The following is a 19,142-nucleotide window of genomic DNA, read 5'->3' on the forward strand; positions in this document are numbered from 1 at the left end:
GATCGTTCCCTTCGAGGTGATTCATAATGTTTGAATACAGTATATGCTCCAGAACCCTACTGCAAACCGACGTCAATGATATAGGTCTGTAGTTAAATGGATTACTCCTACTACCCTTCTTGAACACTGGTGCGACCTGCGCAATTTTCCAATCTGTAGGTACAGATCTATCGGTGAGCGAGCGGTTGTATATGAGTGCTAAGTAGGAAGCTATAGTATCAGCGTAATCTGAATGGAACCTAATCGGTATACAACCTGGACCTGAAGACTTGCCCGTATCAAGCGATTTGAGTTGCTTCGCAACCCCTAAGGTGTCTACTTCTAAGAAACTCATGCTAGCAGATGTTCGTGTTTCAAATTCTGGAATATTCCATTCGTCTTCCCTGGTGAAGGAATTTCGGAAAACTGCGTTCAATAACTCCGCTTTAGCGGCACAGTCGTCGATAACAGTACCATCGGCACTGCGCAGCGAAGGTATTGACTGCGTCTTGCCGCTTGTGTACTTTACATACGACCAGAATTTCTTCGGATTTTCTACCAAATTTCGAGACAATGTTTCGTTGTGGAACCTATTAAAGGCATCTCGCATCGACGTACGTGCCAAATTTCGCGCGTCTGTAAATTTTAGCCCATCTTCGGGATTTCGCGTTCTTCTGAACTTCGCATGCTTTTTCCGTTGTCTCTGCAACAGCGTTCGGACCTTTTTTGTGTACCACGGGGGATCCGTCCCATCTCTTACCAATTTATGAGGTATGAATATCTCAATTGCTGTTGCTACTATATCTTTGAATTTGAGCCACATCTCGTCTACATTCGCATAGTCAGTTCGGAAGGAATGGAAATTGTCTTTTAGGAAGGCTTCTAGTGGCACTTTATCCGCTTTTTTAAATAAAATTATTTTGCGTTTGTTTCTGATGGATTTGGAAGAAATGGTATTGAGCCTAGCTACAATGACCTTGTGATCACTAATCCCTGTATCAGTCATGATGCTCTCTATCAGCTCTGGATTGTTTGTGGCCAAGAGGTCAAGTGTGTTTTCGCAACCATTTACAATTCGCGTGGGTTCGTGGACTAACTGCTCGAAATAATTTTCGGAGAATGCATTTAGGACAATCTCGGAAGACGTTTTCTGCCTACCACCGGTTTTGAACAAGTATTTTTGCCAACATACCGAGGGTAGGTTGAAGTCCCCACCAACTATAACCGTATGAGTGGGGTATTTATTTGTTATGAGACTCAAACTTTCTCTGAACTGTTCCGCAACTGTATCATCGGAGTCTGGGGGTCGGTAGAAGGAGCCAATTATTAACTTAATTCGGCTGTTAAGTATAACCTCCACCCACACCAATTCGCACGGAGTATCTACTTCGACTTCACTACAAGATAAACCACTACTGACAGACACAAACACTCCACCACCAATTCTGCCTAATCTATCTTTCCTGAACACCGTCTGAGACTTCGTAAAAATTTCTGCAGAACTTATTTCAGGCTTTAGCCAGCTTTCTGTACCTATAACGATATCAGCTTCTGTGCTTTCTATTAGCGCTTGAAGCTCAGGGACTTTTCCAGCGCAACTACAACAATTTACAACTATAATTCCGACTGTTCCTTGATCCAAGCACGTCCTGTAATTGCCAAGCACCCTTTGACATTGCAGCCCATCCCGCACTTTCCCGAGGCCTTCTAACCTAAAAAAAACCGCCCAGTCCACGCCACACAGCCTCCGCTACCCGTGTAGCCGCCAGCTGAGTGTAGTGAACTCCTGACCTATACAGCGGAACCCGAAACCCCACCACCCTATGGCGCAAGTCAAGGAATCTGCAGCCAACACGGTCGCAAAACCGTCTGAGCCTCTGATTCAGACCCTCCTCCCGGCTCTGCACCAAAGGTCCGCAGTCGGTTCTGTCAACGATGCTGCAGATGGTGAGCTCTGCCTTCATCTCGTAAGCAAGACCAGCAGCCTTCACCAAATCAGATAGCCGCTGGAATCCATTAAAATTTCTACACCACGAAGTTGACGTGCTTCAGATGCGAAATTTAACTGACAGGAAGAATATGCTGTGATATGCAAACGATTGGCTTTTCAGAGCATGCACACAAGGTTGGCGCCGGTGGCGACACCTACAACGTGCTGACATGAGGAAAAATGCCCCTGAGTCCATGGGACTTAACATCTGTGGTCATCAGTCCCCTACAACTTAGAACTACTTAAACCTAACTAACCTAAGGACATCACACAACACCCAGTCATCACGAGGCAGACAAAATCCCTGATCCCACCGGGAATCGAACCCGGGCGCGAGAAGCGTGAACACTACCGCACGACCACGAGCTGCGGACTGACAAGAGGAAAGTTTCCAACCGATTTCTCAAAACACAAACAGCAGATGACCGGCGTTGCCTGGTGAACCGTTGTTGTGATGCCTTGTGTAAGGAGGAGAAATGCGTACCATCACGTTTCCGACTTGATAAAGGTCGGATTGTAGCTTATCGTATCGCGACATTGCTTCTCGCGTTGGTCGAGATCCAATGACTGTTAGCAGAATATGGAATCGGTGGGTTCAGGAGGGTAATACGGAACGCCGTGCTGGATCCCAACGGCCTCGTATCACTAGCAGTCGAGATGAAAGGCGTCTTATCCGCATGACTGTAACGGATCGTGCAGTCACGTCTCGATCCCTGAGTCAACAGATGGGGACGTTTGAAGACACGTCTCAGTCACCTCTTGTTCGTATTGACGGCATTTTGAACAGTGGACGTTACATTTAAGATGTGTTCCGACCTGTGGCTCTACCCTTCATTCGATCCCTGCGAAACCCTACATTTTAGCAGGATAATGCGCGACCGCCTGTTGCAGGTCTTGTACGGGCCTATGTGGTTACAGAAATGTTCGACTGCTGCCATGGCCAGCACATTCTCCAGATCTTTCACAAATTGAAAACGTCTGGTCAATGGTGCCGAGCAACTGGCTCGTCACAATACGACAGTCACTTCTCTTGGTGAACTGTGGTATCGTGTTGAAGCTGCATGGGCAGCTGTAGCTGTACACGTCATCCAAGCTCTTTTTCACTCAATGCCCAGGCGTATCAAGGCCGCTATTGCGGCCAGAGGTGGTTGTTCTTGATACTGATTTCTCAGGATCTATGCACCCAAATTGCGTGAAAATGTAATCATCTCAGTTCTAGTATAATATATTTGTCCAACAAATACCCGTTTATCATTTGCATTTCTTCTTGGTGTAGCAATTATAATGGCCAGTAGTGTTGTATATCCGTGGACGGATCGCTCGCGGCGCGTCCGAACCGTTCCTGCGCTTCTGGAAATCGAGTGGTAGTAAAAATCGAAGTATTCATAAAAGGTTCAATATACCGAAACAACGAATTTTGGAAATGACAGCACGCAGAAAGGACTATTTTATCATATGAATAACAATCGATACGTTTTTGCAAACGCGTGAGCAGGGCGAAAACAAGACTCCCTATATCTTACACCATGAGTTTTTGTCACAAAGGGAGAGGAACAGGTAAACGGGGTATCAAAGTGACCAGTATGAAGTCTAGTTTGGCATGAAAATATTTAACTGCTTTAAAGTAATCAGGGTTCTTAACGAAAACTTAATTAATAATCTGAGGAAAAATTGAATTATTTCACGTAAAGCTGCTGTAAATGAAGTGTCAAAAATTTCAAGTTCTGTTCAAGACCCAGCTATTTTGCACTTAAAAAGATACATTGGTGCGGTATTTAAACGTCAAAAAGGCTTCATTCGAATCAAGTACATTAGGAAGGCAAACGAGAAGTCACTGAGATCATGCTTTCTGAATGTTGTTGTTGTTGTGGTCTTCAGTTCTGAGACTGGTTTGATGCAACTCTCTATGCTACTCTATCCTGTGCAAGCTTCTTCATCTCCCAAAACGTACTGCAGCCTACATCCTTCTGAATCTGTTTAGTGTATTCATCTCTTGGTCTCCCTCTACGATTTTTACCCTCCACGCTGCCCTCCAATACTAAATTGGTGATCGCTGGATGCCTCAGAACATGTCCTAACAACCGATCCCTTCTTCTTGTCAAGTTGTGCCACAAACTTCTCTCCTCCCCAATCCTATTCAATACTTCCTCATTAGTTACGTGATCTACCCATCTAATGTTCAGCATTCTTCTGTAGCACCACATTTCAAAGGCTTCTATTCTCTTCTTGTCCAAACTATTTATCGTCCATGTTTCATTTCCATACATGGCTACACTCCATACAAATACTTTCAGAAACGACTTCCTGACATTTAAATCTACACTGGATGTTAACTAATTTCTCTTCTTCAGAAACGCTTTCCTTGCCATTGCCAGTCTACATTTTATATCCTCTCTACTTCGACCATCATCAGTTACTTTGCTCCCCAAATAGCAAAACTCCTTTACTACTTTAAGTGTCTTATTTCCTAATCTAATTCCCTCAGCATCACCTGACTTAATTCGACTACATTCCATTATCCTTGTTTTTTGTTTTGTTTATGTTCATATTATATCCTCCCTTCAAGACACCTTCCATTCCTTTCAACTGCTCTTCCAAGTCCTTTCCTGTCTTTGACAGAATTACAATTTCTGAATAAAACTTGAAATTCAGAAATGGAAAAAATCAGTCAAATATTTTATGAAATGGTTTGTGTAATAGAAATAACTGGATCAACCAACGTTCTATGTGCCTTTGAATGATGCTCGAAATCATGAACAGAAAATGAAGTGCACCTAATGTTTCCTTAATATTTTTTTTCATAATTTGAGACAAATCATTACACAAAACATTTGACTTTCTTTTAAAAAATTTTGGGAGCTTTACTTTTACAGGCTTTTTAGAGTAATTGAAACGCTTTTCCTTAACACTGACTGCTGATGAATTACGTTCGCGACATCAAATATCTGTAAAATTTCATGGTTCATTGTAATTCATTAGGAATTAAATGTGTGTGATATACTCGCTACCCCTACATTACAGCTAGGTGTTTTTCAGTGGTAAAAATCTGTGTGCTTATGTTTGTATTTAGTGTAGTTAGTCACGTGATAGTCATACCTCAGCATTTATTGGCTGTTAAAAGCTATTGATCATGTAAAAAAAAAAACATTCGCATTTAATTTATTGATGACATAGTCGAATGCTCCTCTGCTCATTCACGTGTACTCGAAGAATTTGTCTGGTAGTCTTCTAGTTGACAATACTTATGAAATTCTCCATGGAGATTCCTCCCTTTGTACATGTTATGCACAGCATTCCTTTTTGCTTTATTTTCTTAAGTAAACCTAATTCTGTAGCCTTACTCTCCAGCTACAGTATTCTACAGGTTAAGGACGCCGTTTTACAGAAACATCTTGTAGCGCTACATGGTCGCTCGCGCGCAGGACACCCAAGGTTTTCGCCCGATGCTGCTGCTTGTCACTGGAGTGTTGCATATCCGGAAGTCGCTTGCTGCCGCTCGCTTCTGTCGCTCATGTAGGACACAGCCTAATACTATCACCCTTCAAAGCATGTCCCTTTCCTTCTGATTCACCCTGTATGTAAGTAAGAATTTTAACACGAGGCCTGCCGAAAAGTAATGTCTTCGAATTTTTTAATGTGAAAACACTTTGAAGATTTTTAAATAAAATAAACATTCTACATCTTTTTCTTCATATTTACATATTTTTTCCTCAACATAATCACCCTTTCTCTACACAATTACCCTGGTGAAGAACACATTTCTGACAACGAGAGACCAGTTTGTTGATACCACCAGTGTGGAATGTTTGATTTTGTAGATCGGGCCACAACCTAATCTCTGGTTGCACCGCTTCTTCCTCACTATCAATGTGAAGAATTCGAAGGTTTTCTTTAAGTTTTGGAAGCAAATGAAAGTCGGTTGGCGGCAAGTCGGGACTGTACGGAGGATTATCGATGACAGTTCACCCAAAGTGTCGGATTGTTACAGAAGTCGCAGCACTTGTGTATGATCTGGTGTTGTCATGCTGATGGAGAGGGTGCTCCATGTGTGAACGAACTCTTCGAATTCGGGACTTATTACTGCACGCTGTTTCTCTTCTCACACACCGACATAGTTAACGTTCCTCGCCGCTATGTAACACGCTACAATTTGGGGGCCTCTAGCGGCAGAAGGCTGCAAATATGTAGACATGAAGAATAAAGATGTGGAATGCTACAGTTGGATTCTTTTATCTTGGCGGCTCGCGCTTGCCCGCCCAGACGCGGGAGATAGCTGCGTTGCCAGTTGCACGCGCCAAGAGCAGCAGCGCCATAGTACAGTATAGTTCGCAAACTACGTTTAGAGGGAAGCGCGCAGTTTATGAAGTAAAGCCACCACGGCCGCATTAACCCTTTCGCTGCTACAGAGATGTGCTCCCCGCATTCCGCGCTGTATGCGTTTTTGTCATCCCGCACTGCTCGCCTGTACAGACACATGGTGTTCCCACTGCTTTGACACACTTATCTTTCGATTTCACAAAAACTATTTGGCCCAAAAATTTGATTTTTACACGTCTTCTTGAATGATACCTTCCCCCATAAATGACTTAATTTTGTTTCGATGTTCAACGCAGTTATTGTGCAGCATTGAATGTAGTAAACCATTGCTAGAAATTTTGAAGAGTTTGCGGAGTTGTCCATAGCGTATACTTTCTGTATGGTCGATTTTAGTTGCCACTAAAAATTTCTAAAAATTACGTTCAAACGAATAAAATTCATGAAGTAAGACACTTCGATGTTGTTTTAAATAAAGGTTTGAACTCAGAACTTTTCGCTTAGCAACCAAACACTTTAACCATTACGCTAACGCAATTCGTCATTCGACAGACTTCCTGGAGGACTTTAAAACATCACGCAAAATACAAACGCTGTTCGTATGACAATGAATTATTCACGTTTCGTCGAAGTACAATAGGAAATAAACAATTAGCGCTGTTCCTTATTGCGAAAAAGCGGTTAGTGAGAATGATACAGACACCTTTCCTTGCTATCGCCTGAATTAGGAGGCTTATTGCTTGTTTGGTTTAATTAATTAATATAATATGAAACAATTGGTATAAAGAATGCTTTTTTGAAACTTTCTATACAAGAAAGTCTGCTATCAAGACATTGCTTTTGTTCAGTTACTTTATTTATGATTGATAGTTTCCAAAACTGAAGACACTCGTTCGTGCTCTGCACTGCAGTCGAGCTCTGGCAATGTTCTCTGTTCATTGTCTGACTGTGTTTTGTGACGTCTGTTTTTTGTGACGTCAAATGCGCAGAACGAACCTAAACTCGGCCGCTGTCGTAAATGACGCGCACTTTAATAACTTGGCTTCATTTAAAGCTTTCACATAAAAAATTCGGGTACATTACTTTTCAGCATGTCCTCGTAATTTTCGTTTGTTATTTTTCTTAGAGAACGAAGTTTTGGGGCCATTGGGACTGCGAGAGAAAATTGTATCCCGAGAAACTGCTCTCTTACAAATAAGAAGAAAATAGATAAAGATGAAAGAGGTACTATTAATTTTTCCGTACAAAAGGAAACTGGTCCGTTTTGTGTAAACGGCATGATAACCCGGTTTTCTCTTCAGTATCAAATAAAACTGGTGGAATGCGAGAAACTAATGCTAAAAGATATTCTCAGTGGTCAAAGAAACACATTGAAGTTTCTCGACCCTCCATTCTAATTGTATACAAGCACGTGGCTGGAACTGATTGAATGGATCAAAACGTGAGTACAGTATAAATTTCCGCAACAGGAAATGGTAATGGACTCTTTTTCAGTTGGTTATTGGGTGTGTCTGTACAGTGTACGCAATGCGTGGATGGCAATGGAAATACCTTTTCTCATGTAAATTTTAGAATAGAATTTGTGAACGTGTACTTGAGCCGGTGAGGTACGCCACTGAATGGATCTGGACAAGCCCAGCACTCCTGTACTGTAGTAATAGATGAGCTCGAGTTTGATGTAATGAACCATCTGATTGTTAATATACAGGAGCTCAAAAGAAGACGATGTGCTGATGACATCAGCGTGTACCAAGTGTAAGTAATGTAGTGTGGGACTGTTTGCTGAATGTTTTGTTCCTTACCATACGAAGTAATTAGCTGTTTTTGTTTTTTATTTTTACTTTGTGTTCATGTTTGATTTATTTCTTTTAGTAAAAAATAACAACCTTTGCATGTAAATGTATATTTTCCATTCAATAGCGCTTTGCATTACATAGAACGTGATTCTGTGATGACTGTAAAGGGTAAATGTGTCAGATTGAGGTAAGGGACCCTGGTCCAGAAACGACCAAATCATAGGTTATAAGTAGACCGCGGATTTTAGGTAAAAACGTATTTTGTTGCTGAGTTCCTATTTGCAAAAAAAATTGTAGTTATGCGTTTCAAGACTATTTACACTTAATAGCGTTAATTCTATAGGACCTAAATTAGCCTATTTCGACGTTAGTGCCTATTTTTGCCTATTTCGGCTTTAATATCCTAAAAAGTGCCTATTTCATCATACAAGACAGTGTCTCCAACTTTTTCCATACTATACGACAGATGGGAAAAAATATTTTCTGCTCAGCGTGGAGCAAGATGGCTAATTGATATGCGCTCATGCTTCGTATTTGCCTAACACTTTGGTCTTTTTTTAATTTTTTTATATCTCTGTCCCTGTTTTCGCTGGGAAAAAGTGAACGATGACCTGTTTTTAATTTTCCTCTTACTGCGGTGCATGGGAGCGGTAGGGGAAGTATCGTACTCGTTGCTGGACATATGGCACCTGACAGATGGCCGCCCCTTCTGAACTAGCGAATGGAATCTACCGGTCCTTCAGATGAAAACATCTTACTACTGGCAAATTAATTTTCGAAATGGAAAATTCACATATTATACCTTTCACGAAACAGAGTCGTTTGATAGGACTGCCTGTAGACAGAAGCGCGAAAATGCGTGAAGGGCAGTAATTTAGCTGTAGAGGGCGTCTACGATTAACATTGTGATTTTTTAATCCGTGCTCAGCTTAAGGCCTATGAAACCGCTTCTTTGCGAAAATACACAGCTGGCCAGAATCCTAGGAACGAAATATTTTCAAATATAACATTTAATACTCCCACGTTCAATTCTAATGTGTAGCGAATGGATGACCATTCAACCGTGCCGAGTGCTGTTGGTAGTAAGGCAAGCAAACGAATTGTAAACAGTCTCTAACGACCTTCGCCTTCGACGAGACGTAAAGCCCTAAGTTTACTTCCTTTTTCTAATCTTTGAAAACACAAGAACTCTATGTCAGATTAACGAAATAGGTACTTTTTAGGATTTTGATGCCGAAATAGGAAAAATTAGGCGTCATCGTCGAAATACGCAATTTTGGGTCCTATGGAACTAACGGTATTCAGTTTAGTTAGTGTATTTTAATTTATTTTTATTTTCTCTGCATCATTTTTATTAGAGCTTATTTTAGGTTTTATATAGACTAAATGAACTACTGAAGGAGCCTATTTTAGGTGCCTAAAACACACTTTTTTACAACCTAAAAATCCGTGATCCAGTTATAAGTGTCAATCTTTCTGATACCTCTGACGATAGAATACGTTCACTGATACTACACTCCTGGAAATTGAAATAAGAACACCTTGAATTCATTGTCCCAGGAAGGGGAAACTTTATTGACACATTCCTGGGGTCAGATACATCACATGATCACACTGACAGAACCACAGGCACATAGACACAGGCAACAGAGCATGCACAATGTCGGCACTAGTACAGTGTATATCCACCTTTCGCAGCAATGCAGGCTGCTATTCTCCCATGGAGACGATCGTAGAGATGCTGGATGTAGTCCTGTGGAACGGCTTGCCATGTCATTTCCACCTGGCGCCTCAGTTGGACCAGCGTTCGTGCTGGACGTGCAGACCGCGTGAGACGACGCTTCATCCAGTCCCAAACATGCGGGCTGCACGATGTTGGGGCGTGAGCGGAAGACGGCCTAACGGTGTATGGGACCGTAGCCCAGCTTCATGGAGACGGTTGCGAATGGTCCTCGCCGATACCCCAGGAACAACAGTGTCCCTAATTTGCTGGGAAGTGGCGGTGCGGTCCCCTACGGCACTGCGTAGGATCCTACGGTCTTGGCGTGCATCCGTGCGTCGCTGCGGTCCGGTCCCAGGTCGACGGGCACGTGCACCTTCCGCCGACCACTGGCGACAACATCGATGTACTGTGGAGACCTCACGCCCCACGTGTTGAGCAATTCGGCGGTACGTCCACCCGGCCTCCCGCATGCCCACTATACGCCCTCGCTCAAAGTCTGTCAACTGCACATACGGTTCACGTCCACGCTGTCGCGGCATGCTACCAGTGTTAAAGACTGCGATGGAGCTCCGTATGCCACGGCAAACTGGCTGACACTGACGGCGGCGGTGCACAAATGCTGCGCAGCTAGCGCCATTCGACGGCCAACACCGCGGTTCCTGGTGTGTCCGCTGTGCCGTGCGTGTGATCATTGCTTGTAAAGCCCTCTCGCAGTGTCTGGAGCAAGTATGGTGGGTCTGACACACCGGTGTCAATGTGTTCTTTTTTCCATTTCCAGGAGTGTATTATAGTTAAGACTGTAGGACAGACGCCGGCCGCAGTGGTTGTGCGGTTCTAGGCGCTACAGTCTGGAGCCGAGCGACCGCTACGATCGCAGGTTCGAATCCTGCCTCGGGCATGACTGTGTGTAATGTCCTTAGGTTAGTTATGTTTAATTAGTTCTAAGTTCTAGGCGACTGATGACCTCAGAAATTAAGTCGCATAGTGCTCAGAGCCATTTGAACCATTTTTTTGTAGGACAGGCAACTTTCGGAGGTGGTGTGTGGACCAAAACAATCAAGTTTAGTAAACAGAGGCTCTAAAGTGAATATCTTGAGAACTATGTTCATTGTACAAGTGCTCATGGGCCTTAAGGTTCGCATTTAGATCCAAAGTTTATCAGACTTTTTTCTTGTTTGCTCCATGCTGCCACCTCCGAAAGTTACCTACCCTCAACAATGCCAGTACACGTAGGACTACAACGCACTAGACAAGCTGGCTGCGACTGCCTGGCTGCGGCAGCCAATAAAACAATGACGTTTCATTGTAGCCACGCATTAGACAGCGATGGTTTCCTGGCTGCAGCAGACATTAGAATAAGCTGGATTGCACGGCAGCCAGCTGGATCCGCGCAGCCAGTTGTGTGAGGAAGGGTGTCTCGTGGAGACCACATGTGGCTGCCTTCATTCTCTGTGCATTTGTGGAAGCATCCAGATCTTGCTTGCACCCAGTCACAGAATTCGCGATGACGTTATATATTAAGAAATTTATTTCCACAATTGTGGTGTTTCACTGCTGATAGTTAAAAAAATTCAGCGTTTTCTCCCCTGTGCGACGATTAGTAGTTAGTGTCATAAATCTTGGAGTTACTAGGTGCCACAGAATTTTTCAACAACAAATACTTTGTTTTAGTTTAAAAAAGGAGAAATAACTAAATTGTGACTATCATCATGTTACCTTCGAATTTATGAACATTTGCTTGACGCTATTTGACAGAAGGTATGTCAGACCTGCAGATTTCATTGTTTTGTTTTATGTTCATTTGATCTGCATAAAAATACAAGCAAACAGAATAAACAATAATATCGTTACAACAAAGATCTGTTAAGCAATAACAAAATGATTTACTTGTGGCAGAAATTATATTTATCTAACTACAACTGACATTAGATTTAACATAATTATTGGTTAATCAGATGTATTTAACGAAAAGCTGATTAAATTTTGGAAATTTATTTGCCAGTAATATTTGATTAGTAATTCAGGATTAATTGTCAGTGACCATGTCATTTCTAGGTGTAGTGGATTGCTTCGTTAGAATCTTCAAGGAAGAAGGCTTTCTCAGTTATTGGCGAGGAAACCTTGCTAACATCATACGAGTTGTTCCCTTACAGGCCTTGAATTTTTCACTCAAAGACAGATACAAGGAAATATTTCTTAAAGATGAACGTAACGCAAGTTTTTGGAGACTTTTTCTTGGAAATTTGGCATCTGGTGGAGCAGCGAGTGCAACATCTCTTACCGTTGTATACCCACTGGATTTTGCTCGAACAAGGTAACTACAGGCTATGAGGACATGACCAATTTTGCACGAACGATGTACACGAGATAAGACTGCAATGGCACTGTAGATCAAAGTTGCTTCTTTGCTTCTGTAATCCTCTGTCTTTATGAAAACTGCACATAATTTACTTCTTATAGTTTTATTGGTTTCATTTGTCATAGATACAGAACTTATTGAAAAAGTTTGTCTTATATTTTGTACTTTTGCTAAACTTACAATGTAACATAAGACAACCAAGGGTTATTAAATAACGAAATATAGGAAACTATCCTGAGAATAGCAGGTGATTTTATGAAATTTTACTATCCAGCATCTTCAGAAGAAAATATTGTCTAATTTCTTTTAGATGTATGTTGTCAATTTGAACGAATATTTTGTCAGTAGTATCTACAGTCAGATATAATTCTAATACAGTTAATATTATAAGTCTCTTTTCTGATTGCAGACTGGCCGCAGACACTGGCAGGACTTCCGTTGATAGACAGTTCCGTGGTATGACAGACTGCTTGGTGAAAACATTCAAGTCAGATGGTATTGTTGGGCTCTACAGAGGTTTTTGGATATCCTTACCTGGTGTCATCATCTATAGAGCAGTTGCACTTGGAGGTTTCGACACAATAAAGGCACTACTACCTCAATCAAAACAAGATTCTATGGGTACATCATTGTGTATTGCTTTGGTATGTACACGTGAAAATACAATTTACATTTGTCCCTGTCAATAGGTACTATTTATAAATGAGATTACAAGCATTATATGTATTTATTGCGTATGATTTAGATAACGTGTTACATACTTCAAAGAAGTTATGTAAAGTATTTCAAAACCCTCCAGCTTATAGAAACGCAAAAACATTTGAGCAATTTTCTTATCTCAGGAAAACTCAAGCGCGAAGCAGAAAAGATAATAAAAAAGTATGATTTGCTTAAAAAAACGACGACAACTTCTTTATATTGATAACATTTCAGTTATAACGGGGAATTTTAAGTCAGATTAATGAAGAATCCATCATATAACTTCCCCATCTTTCAATCACCTTCTGCCAATGCAGACAATGGAAATGTTCGAAAACGTGAGTTACTGAATAAATCTGATGCAGCTTGAACACCAAGAGGATGTTTCAGCAAGGAGCCCCTGTGAAAGACGTCTGTGCCCTATCATGAATCATTTTACTGCAGGATCTGAAAATAATAGGTAGAAACAAGATGAAATATATACATACGAGAATTTTGGCGGCATCTGAGAAAAACCGTTGGAAGATAGAATAAAGCTTATACAGATTTCGGAGCAAAAGCAGTAAATAAAAGAAATAAAAAGAAAGCAAAGGCAAGTTACTGTAGGTGAAAAAATGGTGTAGGAAACGTGTTGCAATGTTTAGCTGCATCATTTTGTAGGCATTTTATCGAATGTCAGCCAGTTCTGGTTTGATTCAACCACATTTTACCTCTAAATCAGCCATAAGAGTTCAGCGATGACACTGATAAACGTGCTGAATAGTTTCAGCTGTTGTGTGGCCTCTTATTTAGTCATTCTGCTTTTTTGTACAGAGTATTCCAGTGATCAACGTATCTTAAGGAATGATGCAAAGGAGGAAATGTGCCGTTTTGCAGTAATGGAACGGGCTCGAAAGCATTGAAGTTAAATGTGCTGTGTAATAACTGTGCCAGTTGAATACGAGAAGAAATGAGCCGTTTATACGATGTAATTATTTGATTTATTGCCTATGTAGCTAACACCGTGGGCAGGCACCACTGTCTTGCAAGTAACGCATTGGGAACAGCAGCTAGACCACTATCATTCAGAGGAAGAGCAAGAGTTAGGCCCTGCTGACTTTGGACATCACACTCTGTTGGGCCAATAACTGTTAGAGGAAGGTTCGCTTTAACGGCCCATCGACTCCGTGGTCATTAGATATGGAGAAAGAGCTCGAGTAGAGAAGGGAAATCCGGTCACCTTTTCGAGGGAACCATCCTAGTATTCCCCTTAAGCGATTTTGGGAAATCAGGGAACCTAAATTTGGATGACCGTGCGAGGATTTGAATCGCTGCCCTAAAAAAGGCAGCCCAGCGTCTTACTACTGCGTCACATCATTCGGTCACATGGCTCCTACAGCGCAACATGGCCGATACTCAATATTCTGCGACTATAATTTTCTTGGTTTTTCTGTTGGTACTTGCTTCCTACCCGCTTAACTACATCAGTGTAGACTTCTAAGAGCCATATAATACTACCAATCGTTCTGTCTAGGCATAAGGGAGACATGTATAATGTTAACTGTGTTGCATGGAATAAATGACCTGCACCTACCAGTTTCGTTTAAGGTTCACAAATGTTGACTGTGAATGTTTCACTTAACCTGTGGATAAGACATTAAATTGCTCTCTAATCATGCCACAGTTTGGCAATTCGTCTTTGAGACGGTTAGTGTAAGTAGACGGTCGCTAATCCAAATCTTACACGTGCTTATATTAACCATTCAGCTATGCAGCGTTACGCACATTACATGTGGATCAGACTACCTTTTTGCACATGCTCAAGAACGTGATTAGCTAGGAAGAACAGTGTCATATTTTACAGAAAACCTTCCTGTACGCTATTTTTTGCAGTTATACAGACCATTACTAAGTCCATGTCTACATAGTAGCGTCTACTTTTTGAACACATTAATTTTTAGGTTTTTATCTAACATACGACTGAAAACACGATACAATTGTAAAGATACATACAGATATATAAAACAAAGATATTAATGAAAATAAAACAGTTTAGTGTAGAAACCTTTATAACATTTAGGTTGATTCACATTATAAAGTAATACCAGTAGCCGATCACTGCCATTAGTGATATTTACTAAGAAAGAAATCGATGTCGTAACTTTACTGTAATTGAACCTAAATATGAATGAAAACACTTTGTAACAAAAGAGCTGAGTTAGTTTACTGCTACTTATATCGAAAATTCTGCGTCCCTTGGGAGTGTCAAGAAATTTTTTGCATTGTCTACGTATAATATTAAAGTACACTTTGCACAACGTCCTGCAGGGTCTGGGATTTTTCGCCGCAATGTCAAGATGGCTTGGGCATTTTTTTCGGTATGAAAAGAAAGTCCTCGAATACTGCGCGGTTTGTGCGGATTCCACATGTACATTTACATAACTATTTTGCAATTCACAATTAAGTGTCTGGTAGAGGGTTCACCGAACCACCTTCAAGCTACTGTGTTTCTCTACCGTTCTATTCTCGAACAGCGCGCAGGAAAAATTAACACTTAACTCTTTCCGTGCGAGCTCTGATTTCTCATATTTTATTACAAGGGTCATTCTCGCCGTATAGGTGGACGCCAACAAAATATTTTGTTATTTGGAGGAGAAAGTTGGTGACTGAAGTTTCATGAGCAGATCCAGTCGCAACAACAAACGTCTTTGTTTTAATTATTGCCACGTCAATTTGACTTTCATATCCGTGACACTCTCACACCTATTTCGCGGTAATACAAAACAAGCTGACTTCCCTGTATTTTTTCGGTGTCCTCCGTCAATACTGTCTAATACGGAACCCACATCGCGCTGCAGTACTCAGAGGACGGACAAGCGCAATGTAGGCAGTCTAGTTATTAGACCTGTTGCATCTTCTAAATATTCCGCCAATAAATCATAGTCATTTGTTAGCTTTCCCCACAACATTTTCTATATGACAGTTCCCTAAGTATTTAGTTGAATTCAAAGCCTTTAGATTTGTGCGATTTATCGTGTAACTGAAATCTTCCGAATGTCTTGTGATACTCATGTGCAAGAATTCAGGATTTTCATTATACAGAGTCCATTGCCACTTTTCACACCATACAGATAGCTGGTCTAAATCATTTTGCAGTTGGTTTTGATCATCTGATGACTTTACGAAATGGTAAATGACAGTATCATTTACAAACAATCTAAGAAGGCTGCTCAGATTGTCTCGTAAATCGTTTATATAGATTAAGAACATCAGAGGTCCTAAACACTTCCTTGGGGAAAACCAGATAGCTCTTCTGTTAGACTTGATGACTTTCCGTCAGTTACTTCGAACTGTGACTATTCTGAGGAAACAACGAATCCAGTCATACAACTGAGGTGATACTCCTTAGATACGCAATTCGGTTAGAAGTTGTGATTCTTGAAGTTTTCCGGGCGTACTGAATGTTCGATGAGGTTTCGGGATTGCAGCCGGATCATGTTGACTTCTTACCACGATTTTTCGGCTGGCAACTGCCCAGCCATCTTCAGGTGAGACTTTAAGTCATTATGAATAAACTGTCTTCTCTCAGAAGAAATTAGAGAGATCACCGGATCCCAAGCCTTGCCCAGCTGAAACCCGCTGTCACGATTTATAAGATTTTGTGCTAGGCGTATTTCCAAAGATTCTTTAATTACTCAATCCCAAATAGTTCTCGCTATGGCCAAGATTTTCGTGGCAGAAAAATCCATAGCGTGTCCTGTGGTAATACAGTGCTCAGCTACAGCCGACTTACTGGGCTGCGAAAGGCGAATGTGGTGCTCATGTTCAACGCACCATTCATGTATTGTGCGTGTCGTCTGGCCGATGTAAACATTGCCACACTGGCATGAAATTTTGTTGATTCCGGCCTTCCGCAGGCCCAACTCGTCTTTCACTGAACCGAGAAGGGCACTTATCTTCGCTGGTGGCCGTAAGATTAACTTGATGTTTCCTTAGGATCCTGCCTACTTTAGATCAAAGGTTCCCGACGTAGGGAAGGAACGCCCTAGACTTGAACAGCTCTTTGTCTTCTTGATGATGTGGGTGGTCACGTTTCTTCCTTCATCGCTCTGTGCTAATTTGATGAGGAGAGTAACCATTACCTCTTAACACCGGCTGTAGATATTCTAGCTCCTTTGTAAGGCTGTCTCCATCAGAAACAATACGAGCACGGTGCACCAATGTTCTAAGGAAGTTTGTGAAGGGTAATGGCAACTCGACGCTTGCAGGTAAAGGTCCGTATGTGTGGGTTTACAGTAGACAGAATGCCCTAGTGACGCATCCACTCTCCTAGTAACCAAGACGTCCAAAAACGGCAAACAACCATCCTTCTCTATCTCCATCCTAAACTGGATGTTTTTGTGGATTGCATTCAATTGTTGCAAGAAACGTGACAGTTCTTTTTCACCAAGGGCCTACACTGCAAAAGGGTCATCTACATACCGCCAGAAGACTCTCGGCTTAAGTTCTGCCGAATCAAGTGCCCTTTCCTCAAAGACTTCCGTAAAAAAGTTTGCTACCAAAGGCGAGAGAGAACTGCCCATGACAACACAGCCAGTCAGCTCAAAATATTCGTTGTTAAATAAAAAGTAGGCTGAGGAAAGGACATGATGGAAAAGTGCTGTTATATCGGCCGTGAACTTATTGCTGATGAACGATAAAGAGTCCATAAGAGGAAGCTTAGTGAAGAGTGAGATGACGTCGAAGCTGACTAATATGTTAGTTTCACTGAGTTGTAGTGACTTCAGTCTATTGATAAAGTCAGCCCAGTTCCTAACATGATGCGCGCACTTCCCCACAAAAGGTCTCAGTAGAGAGGCGAGATATATTGTCAAAACATACGTGGGAGCACCGATATTACTGACGATCGGCCTTAACGGAACCTCTTTTTTAGGAATCTTTGGAAGTCCATATAACCTGGGTGGCACACAACTATGAGGTCTTAGTCTTTTGGCCACTTCTTGCGGAATAGAGGAAGAATTCAGCAGATGTTTTCCTTTCCACTTTCGCTGTGGGATCTTTGTCAATATTCCAATACATTGGTTCACTCAGCAAGTTATAAATCTTCTGTCTATAAACCTCACTTGGCAACAGAATTGTGGCGTTTCCCTTATCCGCGTGAGGATCTTCTCGTAGCTTTCGTAGTTCGGCCCTTTCCATGGCGGAAATGTTGCTCTTCTGAGGCTTTCGTCAGTGCACGACATGTTTTACGTCTTCTTTCTACTGCCGCATCTCTAGGAAGAGGTCTAACAGCTCCCTCAACAGCACTAATAAAATCAGAGGCAGGGTTTTCGGCATAGGGACGGAGTTCAGGCCTTTCCCAAGCACAGACATTGAAGTCTGAAAGGTAGGAGCCGAGGTACTGGCAGAAGTAAAGTTGTGAGGACGGGGCGTGAGTCGTTCTTGGGTAGCTCAGATGGTAGACCGCTTGCCCGCGGAAGGCAAAGCTTCCGAGTTCGAGTCTCGATCCAGCACTCAGTTTTAATCTGGTAGGGAGATTCATATCAGCGCACACTCCGCTACAGAGTGAAAATTTTATTCTGGAAATATCCCCCAGGCTGTGGCAAAGCCATGTCTCCGCAATATCCTTTCTTCCAGGAGCGCTAGTTCTGGAAGTTAGGCAGGAGAGCTTCTGTGAAGTTTGAAGGTAGGAAACGAGGTACTGGCAGAAGTAACGCTGTGAGGACTGGTCCTGACTCGAGCATGGGTATCTCAGTTGATAGAATCCTTGCCCGCGAAAGGCAAAGGTCCTGAGTTCGAGTCTCAGTCCGGCAGACAACTTTAATCTTCCAGGATGTTTCATATCAGTGCACACTCCACTGCAGAGTGAAAATTTCATTCCACATGTGCAAAGCTCAACACGCGTTTTAACGATGTTACGAAGTGTGCTGTAATAACTTTGTTAGAATATGTGTGTTGTGGTGGAATTCAAGGACATACACATCCCGCTAGAAAACAACTGGGATCATAACAAAACGAACCGTTATCTACTGGAACGTATTGTGCAACAGACGACATGCTGTTAACTAAATCATCTATGTAACGAAAACTGTTATCCATCTAAAGACGGACATGGTAGCCTGAAACCAGTTATGGTAGTAAAATAAAACATTCAAAAAGTCTTTTGTGGCTGGTTGCGTCATTCACCAGTGAAAAAATCGATTCTCTGTGGTACGTGTACTGTATAGCTTTCTGGAGGTGTATGGCGCCCACTGTTCACACCCAGTTACGGTTCCAAAATTGTGCTATGCTCGCATTAGTCCT

General features: G+C 41.9%; 1 protein-coding gene across 3 annotated transcripts in view; it reads left to right on the plus strand.

The window, feature by feature from the left end:
* LOC126267429 (ADP/ATP translocase 3-like) overlaps positions 1–19,142 on the plus strand; it is a 60,542-nt gene that overhangs the window by 10,592 nt on the left and 30,808 nt on the right. For all 3 annotated transcript variants that reach the window (XM_049972681.1, XM_049972680.1, XM_049972682.1), the window contains exons 2-3: positions 11,858–12,116; positions 12,571–12,805. In XM_049972681.1, the coding sequence (XP_049828638.1) occupies positions 11,858–12,116; positions 12,571–12,805 (494 nt within the window). The remainder of the gene's footprint in view (positions 1–11,857; positions 12,117–12,570; positions 12,806–19,142) is intronic.

This window comes from Schistocerca gregaria, chromosome 4 (assembly GCF_023897955.1).
Source record: "Schistocerca gregaria isolate iqSchGreg1 chromosome 4, iqSchGreg1.2, whole genome shotgun sequence".
In the NCBI taxonomy this organism is placed as follows: domain Eukaryota; kingdom Metazoa; phylum Arthropoda; class Insecta; order Orthoptera; family Acrididae; genus Schistocerca; species Schistocerca gregaria.